Source organism: Thamnophis sirtalis, unplaced genomic scaffold, assembly GCF_051295495.1.
Source record: "Thamnophis sirtalis isolate CommonGarterSnake01/CBP01778 unplaced genomic scaffold, rThaSir2_p1.2 scaffold_3, whole genome shotgun sequence".
In the NCBI taxonomy this organism is placed as follows: Eukaryota; Metazoa; Chordata; class Lepidosauria; order Squamata; family Natricidae; genus Thamnophis; species Thamnophis sirtalis.
Window position 1 is genome coordinate 151,099,651 of NW_028261383.1, and position 15,443 is coordinate 151,115,093.

The 15,443-nt window shown below is 37.0% G+C and overlaps 1 protein-coding gene across 1 annotated transcript in view; it reads left to right on the forward strand.

Annotated features, from left to right (window-relative positions):
• The window catches only part of LOC106548578 (electroneutral sodium bicarbonate exchanger 1), a 99,013-nt gene that overhangs the window by 40,399 nt on the left and 43,171 nt on the right, over positions 1 to 15,443 (forward strand). Inside the window, exons 3-8 of the mRNA XM_087710434.1 lie at positions 1,000 to 1,125; positions 4,318 to 4,453; positions 6,193 to 6,353; positions 8,356 to 8,535; positions 10,375 to 10,463; positions 11,518 to 11,675. Of these exons, the coding sequence (XP_087566560.1) occupies positions 1,000 to 1,125; positions 4,318 to 4,453; positions 6,193 to 6,353; positions 8,356 to 8,535; positions 10,375 to 10,463; positions 11,518 to 11,675 (850 nt within the window). The remainder of the gene's footprint in view (positions 1 to 999; positions 1,126 to 4,317; positions 4,454 to 6,192; positions 6,354 to 8,355; positions 8,536 to 10,374; positions 10,464 to 11,517; positions 11,676 to 15,443) is intronic.

Below are 15,443 nucleotides of genomic sequence, written 5' to 3' on the forward strand. Positions count from 1 at the left end.
CTTTTAAAATTCTTTTTGATTGTAATGTTAAAGTATAAATTACATTGGGATTTCTCTTAAAGAAGGAAAGCAAATAAATAAATAAAAATAATAAATAAATAAATGCATACTTGTTCTCTTAATGTAATTAGCAAACTTCATTGTTGTTCATTTTGAGTCAAGGCTGCTTCTGACTGCAGGATGCATCTCCCCCCCCCCCCAAAATTAGAAGTTTTAATCACATTCTGTTAATGGTTTGGTTCTTCAGTTCATTCTGGATGGAAGCATCCTGTACCTCATATTTAGATGATATATTAGCTTTCAGGAAATCATGGGTAGGTATTTCATTAGCTGTATTACATAAGAAGGACCAGAAATTATTAATAGCTGTAACAAATCTTATGAATTACAGTAGTATGTACAAAAGCTGGCGTAGTTTGCTTAGAGTGTAATGACAGCTTGAAATATAGATAGTCCTTGTTTGATGAATGCCTTGTTTAGTGACCATTTGTAGTTATGATATTTTTTTACAACAAATCCTTATTTTATTTATTTATTTAAAGCAGTTGTATAGCTATAGTTGTATAGCTTTCTGCTTAGCAACAGAAATTTTGGACTCAATTGTGGTTGTACGTCAAGGACTACCTGTATATATTGGACTGATATCAGGTTTTCAATTTCAATTATATAGCATATGAAGGATGTGTGTTTGTGTTTTTATTTTTATAGTTATAATGTACACTGAAGACAGCATTTAATTTCGTTGTATGATGTGCAATGACAATAAGGTAGAAGTAGAAGTAGAAGTAAAAGAAGTAGAAGTAGAAGTAAAAAAAGTAAAAGTAAAAGTAAACGTAAACGTAAGTAAAAGTAAACTCATGTTCCAAGGTCTACATTCAACATAATGGTGAAGTGTGGCTTTAACAAGGAAGATGACCTTTTCTGTATTTCTGATGGTTTGCTGGTGTAATTTCAACAAAGTCAAAGCCATAAATACCTGACAATTTGCTTTTGTTCCAGGGCACAGGACATTATATGTTGGGGTGCGGATGCCTTTGGCTAAACAAGGCCACAGACAACACAGAACCAAACACAGGAAACGAGCTCGGATAAAGGAAAGTATATTGGAGGAGCATGAAACTTACGGTAAGTGTGTGTTGATAATAGAACACAATGGGGGAGTGAGCCATATACTCTCCTATTTGCCATACTATTGTCGTGTATAAGTTCTTTAGGATCTTATGGAGGCATTCAGAATATGGCTGAGAACTTTTAATGCTTAATCTTTGAAAGATTTGGAGATGGACAGGACCTATTGTCTCTGAAATAGTAGGATCACCCTAGAGTCACCCAAACACACAAGCATTTGCAGGCCATTATTCTGATTCAGAAACTAAAATATACAATTGGTGGCAGCTCACCCTCTGCTTGAATACCTATCCTAATGGAGAAGCCTGAACTTCCAGTCAATCAGTTCCATTATGGAACTGCTCTTAGAGCAGCACACTTCATGCTCAAATAAAAATTGCCTCTTGCAGCTGAATTTTATATAATCCTTTCCTGGTAGCAAAGGATGTGTTTGCATGCTAGCCTTTCAGGTACGTTGGAAAGTATTGTTATGTCTCCCCTTGCCCATTAGAGTTATGTGTATTGTAACTGTCTCCCATATGATGGATCATCTGAATTTGCCCTTTTCCCAACTAAGATACATTTCTTCTTAAGTGTCTGAGCCAAAAGTGTTTTCCAATCTTCAGAGGTTCTGAAGGATTGCTTAGTATGGAATAAAGTGGGAAAGTTCCTTGCCATGACTTGGCGCTATGATTTCCTTTTTGCAGCTTCATTAGCCATTTTTACCTTCCAGGCCTAACGCACTTACTCATGTTCAGCTCGTGAACGAGCATGATCCTAAACATTTTTTAGATATACCATTGTGTATGTGTGATCATTAATGTAGGGCAGGGGTTTTGGCCTAAACTACAGAAGTGAACTACTGACAACCAAACTGTTGCCCAAACTAACTTTTGGTGGTCTTGGATTGCTCTCTAATCAGCATTAAACCTTTAAACCTGACATTGTTTCCCACAATTTGATGTAGTTAATTATAGTCGTCGTCGTCGTCATCATCATCATCATTTAACAATTCCATGATCCCTTGCGGGGTGGAGTCTGGGCAACTGAATAGAGCTAGCTGAGCATTTAATGGCTGGATGTCCTTCCTGTCACCAGTGCGGAGCTTTGTTCAGCAGATCTATTCTCATTGCCTCCAGAGAGAAAAATATCTGTCTCTACCTAAGATTGAACGCACAGCTTCCTGATTGCGAGGCAAGAGCTCCATCTCTAGGCCACTGCACCACTCTGATGTAGTTAATTATAGTGTAACTCCTAAAATAGATACCATTCTAAGTATTTTTTAAAAAGTTGTAAAACTCGCCACAAAAAGAAGGAAATGGGAAGTCCCACCTGTATTCATGTGTGATGTAATCCCATACACTTTGCATCCTTACACCAGTACAGTAAAAGTACATTACATGTGATGCTTAGCCAGGTAGAGACTCTCCACCTAGTTACTTAGATCACAACTCATAGGGTGCCATCCAGGACTGAACATTTAGATATCAGTCAGACAGCTGACTGAATGCAGCTAAGACATTCGATAACATGTTGCCGGAATAAGGAATCTAAAAGGGAACTGAAAGATTAGAGTGGCACATCACAAATGAAAGATACTTAGCAGAAACAAACAAAATGGCAATATAATCTAAAGTGCAGGAGGAGGTGGGCATCTTTGCTCATAGGTTAATTATTGACTGATCTTTTCTAAGCTCGGGACTAAGTAGAATTGGTTTGTTTAGAAACCTCCAGGAAATAGAAGGCTGTAAACTACACAAAGAAAAGAAATCCCAGAAGAAGGGGGATTTATTATTCTACCTCTATATAGTTACCAAAAAATCTATATGGGTGGGTCTATGAACTTGAGTTTCATTTAAAGGTGACTTTACTTTTGTGTAACTTGTTTTTTTTTAAACGAACTTTTGGTTCTGCAGATTCTATTTACTTCTTCACTAATAGAAAAATTACTAATAATGACTTTCATTCACCAAAGAATAGAACAACAGAAACAACGAACTAAAAGAATCACATCTTTGACTGATATTTTTTGAGAACTGATGACTTTGCAAGATCTTTTCTGGAATTTGCCCCTTTTATCTGTTAGATTTCTCTCTGTATGCAGGTAGTGCTCAACTTATGACCACAATGGAGCCCAACATTTCTGTTACTAAGCAAGGCAGTTATTGAGTTGTGCTCCATTTTACGACCTTTTTTGCCACAATTATATTAAGTGAATAATTGCAGTTGTTAAGTGAATCATTCAGCTGTAAAGTAAATCTGGCTTCACCCACTGACTTGGTTTGTCAAGCCAGCTGGGAAGTAACAAATCATCTCAGAAGGTGATCACATGACCTCAGGACACATCATAAATACATGCCAGTTGACAAGTGCCCAAATATTGATCACATGACTGTGGGGATGCTGCAACAGATATAATTGTGAAATCTGCAGAACGACTGCAGGAATTGGGTATGGCCAGTCTAGAGAAAAGAAGGACTAGAAGCAGTGGTGAAATTCAATTTTTTTTACTACCAGTTCTGTGGGCGTGGCTTGGTGAGCGTGGCAGGGGAAGGATACTGCAAAATCTCAATTCCCATCCCACTCTGAGGCCAGCCAGAGGTGCCATTTGCCAGTTCTCCGAGCTACTCAAAATTTCTGCTACCAGTTCTCCAGAACCTGCTGGATTTCATCTCTGACTAGAGGTGACATGATAACAGCATTCCAGTATTTGAAGGGCTGCTACAAGAAAGAAAACTTATTTTCCAAAGCACCAGACGGCAAAACAAGAAACAATGGATGGAAACTAATCAAGGTGAGAAGCAACCTGGAATTAAAGAGAAAGATCCTAACAGTGAGAACAAACAACCTGTGGAACAGCTTGCCTTCAAAAGTTGTAGGTGTATTCATCACTGGACATTTTAAAGAAAAGACTGGACAGCCACCTATCTGAAATGGTATAGGGTCTCCTGCTTGAGCAAGGGGTTGGACTAGAAAACCTCCAATGTCCCTTCCAGCTCTATTCTGATTGATTGGCCATAAGCCACTTTTGTCAATGCTGTTATAATTTTGAATAGTCACTAAATGAATGGTTGTAAGTTGAGAACTGTCTGTATGCTTTGTAATTCTTTTTTCTTAATTTTTCTGTCCCTGTGCGTTTCCATATCTACAAAGAATACATTACCACTGTCCTCGTCATTAGACTTATTAATACAATGTTCCACTTTTTAGATTCCCCATCTCAGCGAGTTCATCTTATCCTTGGTATGGAAGAGGACGAGGAGCATGTCCCCCATGACCTATTCACAGAAATGGATGAAATCTGTGTGAAAGAAGGTGAAGAATCAGAGTGGAAAGAAACAGCAAGGTAAAAATTAATAAATGTATAAACGTACAACAAGGTTGTATTCCACCTTTCTGTATAATTGATTCAGCTTTATAATTCAGAAAGAAAGCAAAAGAACCAGGGAGTTATTTTTCCTGCATGTTGATTGTTAACAGGGAACAAACAAATCACCTTTTAAACATGGTCTTCAGTATGTCTGTTCCAATTTTACTTGGGCAGAATTTGTCAGATCAGGATTTCTGGTTTAGAAGCAGCTTCTGCTCCTGTGTGGAATCTGTTCTAATTTTACCTGAAAATCTCTGAATCTGGTAGTCTGTTCAAAAGTTTTCCCAATTTGTGGGTTATTTTGAAGTGCACAACTGGTTTTGTGTCAGCATGAGATAATACCATGTCAAATCAGGACAATTCTGTGCATTCAGTAGCTCATCTTACAATTGTGGGGAAAAATTCAAGCTTACATCATTATCTGTCGATTCAATAGCAATAGCAATAGCAGTTAGACTTATATACCGCTTCATAGGGCTTTCAGCCTTCTCTAAGCGGTTTACAGAGTCAGCATATTGCCCCCACAGTCTGGGTCCTCATTTCACCCACCTCGGAAGGATGGAAGGCTGAGTCAACCTTGAGCCGGTGAGATTTGAACCGCTGAACTGCAGATAACAGTCAGCTGAAGTGGCCTGCAGTACTGCACCCTAACCACTGTGCCACCTCGGCTCTATAGTTGATTCAATTTCAGTTGAAATTGATTCAGTTAAAATCAATTTCTGGAGGAGTGCATTTCTGTTGGCTATAGTACTGATAACTATTGTGCCAAATACCACTTTGAACAGAGTTCAGAAATGGTTTTAAAGTAATTCCAAATTTGATTCAGGAGTACATTTAATGCACTACCAAACATAATTCAAAATATATGAGTAAGTAAATAGAAAATAACATTTGGAAGCTGATAAAAACCTTAAAATAATACATTTATTATTGCCTTAGTTGGTTGTAAAATGATGCCATCTTCTGGCAGATAGAATACTAATGCCTGCTACTACACACACAGTAGTACTTATTTATTACTTTTATAGCTGCTATGCTTACTATGATTGGTAGCACAGTCAGCCCCAAATGTTTAGACTTTGTCATTATTATTATTTAAACCAGAAGGTTGAGAGTTCAGTCCTAGGAAGCAGTAAATGTTTCTCTCCTACAGTAGGACGCAAAGGATAAATGTCTGCTCCAAACTTCATGTGGTGTCAGGAAGGGTATCCAGCTAGTAAACATTCAGCTCCATCCAGTCACATCCCAACTGTACCCTGAATTAAGGGATTACAGGGTTGTAAAAAAGGAATTTATTATTAGTTAAAAATATAGGAATTGGAATGAAACAGTAGTGCCTCCTTGTAAATTTAGCATTTGTATATGCTGAGATTGAGGGCAAAGCAAGAAATCTATGAAGATTATTGCCAAGGTAAATTTAAGTCAGGCAGCATTCTATGGAAAAATAGCACTAGCACTTAGACTTATATACCGCTTCACAGTTCTTTACAGCCCTCTGTAAGTGCTTTCATTGATGTGGGACAGGGCCTGGTAGATTTTGAGGAATTTTGACTTCACATTAAAGTTCACTGATATTAATGCATAAAAGCTTGCTCAGCTTCTCTATTTCACAGCTGGGTCTTCCAAGCCATCTGGAAAAATAAATATTATGTATTGATCCTGAAACCTTTTGCTGTAGTATTTGATTTGGGTTGTGTTGGTTGCCTCACTTGCAGATGGCTGAAATTTGAGGAAGATGTGGAAGACGGAGGAGAACGATGGAGTAAGCCGTATGTGGCTACTCTCTCACTGCACAGTCTCTTTGAACTGAGGAGCTGCATCATCAATGGGAGTATCCTTCTGGATAAACCTGCAAACTGCACTGAAGACGTTGCAGGTGCTATTTTTAACAATTTATGAGAATAAAAGTCAAGGAATCTGTTCTCTATGCCGCCTTCTCCTGTGTACAGAGAACATCCTTCCCAGATATAACCTGCCCAGATGCAAACTTGGATTAGACAGAAATTTCCTCAAATTCTGGAAATCTGTTTCAAGGCAGAATAATATAGCAGTCTTCCTTAATTTGGTGCCCTCCAGATGTTTTAGGGATATGACATTGGGAATATCGAGCCTTGCACACGATGACTAGGAATTTTTGGAGTTATATTTCCAACAATCTGCAGGACCACAGATTATGGGAAGGTTTCGTTTAATTTAAAAATCAAGCTAGTTTGCTCAGTTTGGTGATTCATTACATTTAGAGAATATTAATCCTCATTAATGCAGGTTTGGTGGGTGGGAAGATATGATGCCAAAGTAGCACAAATGGTTGAGAAAAGAGTGTTTATTGTGCCTTCTGTTTTTCCCCCCCTTTAACTATTTTTAAAATGTTGGATTAAAAAAAAATGTGGAAGCCAGAACAGATTTGGCTCTTTATATGAATCTCCCTCCTACCTCCATTACTCATGGAATGGAGCATCATGGATAGCTATTCTGAGAATTAAATATGGCAGTTAAGAATTTTCCTCTGATTGTCACTTTGGGGTGATTGCATTGTTTCTAGGTTAGATTTTTTTCCCCCTCAAAAAGAAATAGAATGCATATTTTAGTATCCTTACTCAAGCATACTGCTGCCACTGTCTAACCAATCCCAGGGCATGAGATCTAATTTAAGAGAAGAACAAGCATGGACTTCTAAATCAAAAGCCAATAAGAATGCATTATCTGATGACTGAACACTTTCTCATTGAAATAAATGCCAGTACCCTTGAAAGAAGAAACACATTCTTGTTCTTGAATATGATACTAGATAGCAGTGATGGCAAACCTTTTCGGTACCGACTGTGCTCGTTTGGGACGTACTATGCGAACCTATGGCATGCGTGCCTAAAGTGCCACATGGAGCCATGTCACTTGGCACACATTGCCTCACCCGTTCCTCTTACGGTTTCCAGCGGGCGCAATTAGACTTCCGGTTACTGGCATGCAATCAGCTGGCCGGAGTGACCAGCTCTTCCTGTTTCTGGCACTGCCGCCTGCACAAAAGCCAGCTGATCATTGTGCGTGCAGAAACCCAAAAGAGGAATGGCAGGCGACATGGCTCCATATGCCATTTTGGGCACGCGTGCCAATGGTTCGCCATCACAGCTATATAGCTTGAAAGATACAAGAAATGAACTGATATTGCAAATACGCTTGTGTAAAAGTCTTTATATTATATTTTTTAGAAACCATTTTGGGAGTTTGAAGTTACAATCATTTGTTGTGACCACTTGAAGTTACAGTGGCATTGAAAAAAGTGACTTATCCGTTTTCACACTTACGACCTTTGCAGCCTGTGGTCATGTGGTCAAAATTCAGACACTTGGGAACCTGCATATGTTTATGACAGCTGCAGCATCCTGGAATCATGTGATTACCATATATAATTTTCGCAGCTAGCTTCTGATAAGAAAAGTCAATGGGGGAAGTCAGATTCACTTAACAACTGTGTGATTCACTTAAAACCTCTGGCAGAAAAAGATCATAAAATGAGGCACAACAATGGCCAATGGAATGGATATTTGGGGCGCCATTGAGATTGTAGTTGAGGACCTCCTGTATTTGTCTCCTTTGAAGACATTCATTCTGTTATAAATGGTCCAATCTGATGTGTTGTGAAATGCTCTTTTCTGTTAATGGACTAGTTTTAAAAATGCAGGTGTGCAAAGGATTATAAGGATTGCTGCTATAATAGGAAAAATATATAATTAAGTTTTTCTTTCCTCCCATTGGAAAAACTATACTGCTGAACCTTCCAACCATACCCAGTCTAATTAATATGATTTTAATTCAGGTTCACTAATCGCAGTGTAACCTGCATTGCATTTGTATAACTAGGTGGTTTTTCCTCTTTTCAGAAATGATCCTGGATAGCATATTTTCATCCTATGATGAATCCACACGTAAAAAATTCTGGGACACCCTCTTGAAAAAACACCATCATCTGCATGAAAAGAAGAGAAACATCCTTCCAATGGTCCGTTCTTTTGGAGACAGTGGCCAGAGAAAGTCTGATCCTCACTCAATTGATAAGACAGGTAAAGAATCCCTGTAATTCTGGTCCAATTTGCTCATTACATTAGGAATTATAAACCAAATGTTGAGAAATCATTGGGAATATGTAACAACTTCTGATTTACAACAACCACTAGTTCGGTTGCACAACACCCGAATCCAAACCACAAATGTTTGTGTATGGATCTAATGATCAGAGAATGTGCCTCTGCTTGGTTTCTGGATTGTACATACTTCAGAGTAGCAGAGGAATATGAAAAACAAACACATTATTTTGGCAAATACTTACTCCATCTGACAAATTTTACTCAATCTATCATTTATTTATTTATTAATCTTATAGGCCGTCATCTCCATTCAGTGACTCTGAATATGGACTTGATGCATGGACATGACTAATTGCATGCAGCTTGTCCTTTCCCTTTTGCTATACTGCTTCAGCAATTTGGAAGACAAACTGGCTGCATTCACCTAATAAAGTGAATGATAATCTCGAGTGAAACCAACCAAAACTACTCTGTTTGTGTAATATGCTATCCCCAAATAAATTAACCATATTGAATTGACAGCCTAGTTCACACATTATATTAAGGTGTAATTTGCTGCCTTTTACCTTAACTATTTCGCCTAAATAATTTATGTATGTTAATCACCTTTTAAATAAGCATTTTAATTGTAAATGTCCAAAAACCTCTAGTAGTCAGTTGTATTGATTTATTATGTCATGTTAATTCAGTGTTGACAGTTAGCAACCATATAGATAGACTCTCCCAAGATCAACTGTCCCAGCATGAACCTTTTTCATTATGTTCCTTGACTTTAATTATCAGAGGTGACATATCATTTATCATTTAATGTTGCCAAAGGCATAGTACAAGTTTTTGATGTTTTGGACTCCAATTTGAAAATCATACTCATTTTCTTTCAATCCAGCTTCGTTCGTACTTAAGAAATGGAAATCCCAAAACATTAGTCTGTCCTCACATTTATACACAGGGCAGGGTGCGTGTCACAATCCAGACAGAAGGTAGTTGTGTGTGTGTGTCTGTGTGTGTGTGTGAGAGAGAGAGAGAGAGAAAGAGAGAGAGAGGGAGGGAGAAGGAGAGGGAGAGAGAAACTAAACTCAAAACTATGTTCAGCACACAACCAGTGTTTACATTTTCCCAAAGTTCAGCAGTGGCAATTTCTAATTCCAATTTTTGAATGCTGTTGATAATGACAGAATTAGATCCTTTGTTTTCCATGAAAAATTTCCCAAGTAATGGAAATCTTTTCTAACAGCCCATAGATAGAAGCAGCTATGGTTTCACTATAGAGAGTCGATCCACCACTTTCATTGCTACTATTATGGAAGAATAGTTGGCAAATTCATACAATGTTTTTTGCTTGTTTCTAAAACTAAATTTTCTTTTTGGGAATTAATTTTATTATTTTCATAAGGTATAATGACTTCTTTAGGATGTGACCGTATCACGTCCTCCATTTGTTTAGTTCAATAATAAAAAAATAAAAAAAATGGAGGGAGCTAGGAAACATTTGTCATTTTGTTCAAGTTGCTTTTTTAAAAGAACGTGTCATTTGCTTGCAGTGAAAATTGTTATGAGCTTTACCATGTTAAAAATTTGTTACAGCAAAGCATCAGTTCATGACTGTTGTTTTCTTTTTGTACATGCCATTCACATAAGTAAAATAATCCATGGACAGATAGACATTATGAGTGAAATCAAGCAATCTACATGTGTTTATTGTTGATAAGGGTTTGTAAAATATATTTTTTCAAAATTATATGTTCAGTGTATGGTGTATAATGTAATAATTAATGCAACAAATTATCTAGATTTTTCCTCTCTGTTTCTATTTAGGAGTAATTTCACTGACTCCTCCTCCTTCTAACACACTAGAAGTTAGAAATGGATTGACTCATGATACTACCCCAACAGATATGAGCAAAGTGAGTTAATGTAATTGTTTATCACTAATTGTAAGAGCATCTTAGAGCCAATCAGATCTTAGAGCCAATCAGATTTGACTCCATCAAAGTCAAATGAAAACAATTGGCATTGCTTTTATTCTGAATTGGCATCTTCGGCCAAACTGACTTTGTGAATAATATCACTGTCAATGGGAAAAAAGTTTTACCATAGGTCATTATTGCTGTCATGAGTAGCAGCCATGGTATATCAGCATCTCATCTGGATATGAGCATCTCTGTATAATGTCTATTTTTAAAAACTCTAAAATCAGCCCCAAAAGGAGGAGGTTCTCTGGAATCTATACAGGTAGTCCCTGACCACAACTGGGACCGTCACTAAGTACAACAATTGTTAAGTGAAATGTCACATGTCCATGATAACTTACATCGGTTCCAGCTGCAGGTGTTAAGCAAGTCACCCTGAATCATTAAGCATGATATCATGTAACTGCAACTCGTAAATTCCTTGCTGACTTCCTCATTGACTTTGCTTGTTGGATGTCAGCTGTGGACATTGCAAATGGTGATTGCATGATCCCAGGACACTACTCCTGTTGTAAATGCACATAGGTTGTGAAGCACTCAAATTACATCAGAGATGCTGTGACGGCCACAACTTCAAGGACTGGTCATAAATCTTCTTATTCAGTGCTGTCGTAACTTTGAACAGTTGCTGAAAGAGAGTGTTGACTGTATTTATTAAATTACCTGTATTCATTACCTGTATTTATTAAATGCATCATAATATCTGTATTTATTAAATGCATCATAATATCTGTATTTATTAAATGCATCATAATATCTGTATTTATTAAATGCATCATAATATCTGTATTTATTAAATGCATCATAATATCTGTATTTATTAAATGCATCATAATATCTGCATTTATTAAATGCATCATAATATCTGTATTTATTAAATGCATCATAATATCTGTATTTATTAAATGCATCATAATATCTGTATTTATTAAATGCATCATAATATCAGTTCTGCCTTAAAAATTAAGCTTTTTTTCCATGTAACTAGGCAGACCTTCATTTTATGAAGAAGATTCCTGTTGGAGCCGAAGCTGCAAATGTTTTAATTGGAGAAGCGGATTTCCTGAAACAACCTATTATTGCCTTCTTACGCTTATCACCCGCTGTTCTTCTTCCAGGCATGACTGAAGTTCCACTCCCTACCAGGTAAAATGTGGTAGTGATGATGGGAGCGTTTGGAGATAACTAATAGTACTGATGTCCTCAAGTCAATGATGCTTCTTAGTGACTGCAGCTATGCAGTTTTCTTGGCAGTGTTACAGAAGTGATGGTTCACCATCAACGCCTCTGGGATTTCATTTATTTTATTAATTTTTTTTTTGTAAAAAAAAAATCTTTATTTTCAAAACAAAACATACAAATCCACCTTCTTTACAAACTGTAGAAAGTGTATCAGCTGGTTACAAAAGGCTTTTGTGCATCTCTTCTACCGTCATCAAATATAATTCATATTAATTCAAATATCTTAACTCAAATATTTATTATATTACCATCATCATACCTCCACTTTTATTTGACTATAGTTATTTAAACGTCCTTCATCCTAAAATATACCAAGATTTAATACATAACCACATGCTGGCATTTCATTTACTTATTTATAAAATCCTCCATTAACATTAAATCCTCATATCCTGTTTTAGCTAAACATCCATAATATTTAATACCAAAATTTTCTAATCCTCCATGTATATAATTTATTATCATTATCCTTTCTTCATTTAAGTATATCCTATATCATAACATTTTCCCCTATTAGTCAAAACTTAACTGTGTCTAATTTTGTTCTTTTTTATTATTATTGTTATTATTAATCTTTATATATAGTCCAAAAAATTTCTAACCTTCCCTTCTCAGGTAACATTCATTATTCATATCCAATCATTACTTATCATAACAGCTCAACATTGTATACATTACTATCATTATCAATTTTTATTTAACTATACCTATTATCACTGAATTTAACTAAGTTTAGCTAATTTTGAATTATACTCTTCCATCTATCAACCTGTATCTCTCCAATAGCAAAACAATCTTATATCTACTGCCATTTGTGGATCCAATTCTCCAAACATCTTCTTAAACAAATCTGTACGGACTCATCTTTGCAACTCCTTGTTTGTAGTATCTCTCATATAATGTTGACACCCTCCTTCTGTTTCCTTTTTCAGTTTATCTTTAATTCTCAGCAGTGTTATCAAATATTTTGCAAATAGTATTTCATAATCCATAAGTTCTTTAATGCTTTTAATGCTTTCTTCTCCTTCTATGTGCTGTCCTTTGAAATAAGTTTTCTCTCCATTTAATTTCTCATTGAATATTCCACTCTTTCCTCCCTCAGAAATAAACCAATTGCCACGAATATCAACAGGCTCAATCTCTTTATATTCCTTCCATTTCAATTTTTTGAATTTCCATCTTCTTATTTTGCATTTGAAGAACATTTTCAGTTTTTTCATTACATTTTGTTGCCAAATGCACCAAATAGTCCAATTTTCTCTCAATTCTTTCCTCTGTATCAAACACCCTCTTCAAAGCTAAAAGCACCGCTTGAAGAGGCGCCATGTTTATACGCAGGTATTTTTTCTTAGAAGCTCAGCAAGATTGAAACACACTCGCAAACTCTCTGCAAGCGAAAACAAACTTCAGAGGAACAGCTGTAAAATCTTATGAGATCTTAAGCCAGAACAGCCAAGCAATAAAAGTGTCAAAATAAAAACAATTTGTAGCTTACAGAGTCAGAAGAAATGTTAGGATAATCCATCCATTTGAAAAGGTTTACTTAGAATCAGTCCATGTAAATAACATTTAGAAAGTAAGCTAATCACTGTCCAGAACCATTACAAAAATCAAATTTGCCACTAAGTTCTTCTGTTCTTTGATTTAAATTAGTTTTTAGATTTTATAGGCAGTCCATTTTTTTTAAAAACAATAAAAGTTTCTCACCAGCTTAACACTTCTCCTCCATATTTCTTTTGAGGTCACCCTGACTTTGTCAGTCTTGACAGACTGGAATTTTTATTGCCAGCAGAAGACTTTTGCCTTGGTTTTCTCGGAGATTTTGCAATATCCCCGAGATCAGCAAGATGTAATCTTCCTGTTCACCATCTCTTCGGGATGATTTAACCCCCCAGCGTGCAATAAAAGTGTCGAGTGCAATCTCAGAGCTTTGAGATCATGCGTCATCTCGTCACGGCATCGGCCCCTTCCTCTCGGGATTTCATTTATTTTTTACCTTCTCAGTTTACCCAACAGTGATTAGTGCTAATTTCACACTGATTGTCTACTAATATGCATAGTTATGTATATGCTTAATATTTATTTATTTATTTAGTCATGTTTATGTAGTGTATATTAGAGGTAGAGACCCTTTGAGAGATGTATGCAATGAAATTTCATTTTAATGTATGCTGATTAGTGTACATTCAAAGTGGCAATAAAGTTTTCTAAGTCTCCTACTATTATTTGTCACCTTGATTATTGCATTTGAGTTTATGCTTGTAAATAATTTGTCCATGCCATTTAAAATTGTGCTTGTTGCAAACTTTGGCATGTTGCACTCCCATTGAGTTAAAAAATATTTAATCATCCATTTTAATAATTTTGTAATTTAGACTGAAGCTTTAAAAAAATATTTCTACAATTTTAAGCTCTGCTGAAATAAAACCCCAACTTTTTCAGTGGACTCAGGAGAAATTTAAACATTTATTTAGATGGGTTTGGATAGTTCCTGTTCTTACACTATTTAATCCTTTAAAAAAACTGCAACCTCTAAAGAGGCATTCTATTAAAGGATCCATAAATATTCATACAGTATTAGATACAGGTAATCCTCAAGGTGCAACAGGCCATTTAACGAATGTTTGAAATTGCAAGTGACAGCTCCCCAAAGCTACTTACGACCTCAGTTCAAAATTAGGACAGCTGCAGTTGGCCTGCATTCACCCAATGACCCACTACAAGGTCGCTGCAGTGCCCTCCTGCCTCTCTCCCCCATCCCACCCCACAGAAAACTGCAGGACTTAGGTATTCTCCTCACACCCCCACTCCACCCCACCTTTAACTTATCAAACTCTCCAGATCTCATGTTATGGAAGGAGGGCAGGTCATGTGTTCCTGCGTTGTGGAAACACAACACAGCCGTCATTTTGTCCCTGTTCACAGACGGTATGGGGACAAAATGATGGCCACCAGACAAACTGTTTTGTTTTGCTACCTTAGGTCTCCACAGTGCTGATTGTATAGAGCTTGTTAAGGCAGCAAAATGAAGCAGTTTGTCCATGTCGCAGCGACCCAAATGCATCCGCCATTTTGTCCCTGCCCACAAATTAGCAGGGACAAAATGATGGTTGCCAAACAAACTGCTTCTTTTTGCTGCCTCAGAGAGGTCTCCACAGTGCTGAAGAAGCTTCTGAATGCTTTTGCAGCGGCGTGCAGAGCTTGTTAAGGCAGCACAATGAAGCAGTTTGTCCCCAGGCAATGCAGCAGTGACCCGAATACGGCCACCATTTTGTCAGTGGGTCAAAACGGTGGCCGCTTTTAGAACTGTGCCATGTGTCTGGGCAATGAAGAAAGTCATCCCGGCACTCTGGAAGGCCTTGGAGCTCTTCAAAAGATAAGTAGTGAGAAGGGTGTTTTGCTAGGCGAGGTGGGAATCAGGCCTAAAGCCTGGGAGATAACCAGTAGAAGTAGGAGTAAACCTGTTGGGACCCAAGAAATGGGACATGGAGCATGAAGCATCTCGGGGTGGGGGAAGTCTTGGGAGAGTTTATTACATTAATGTGTATTAATGTTTTTCTACATATACTGTATAATCCAAAATGTCATCAATATTTAATAATTTCTTGTCTGTGGATAGCAAGACACTAACAGGCATAGGAAAGACGTGTGTGCATGAGGAATGTCTATACA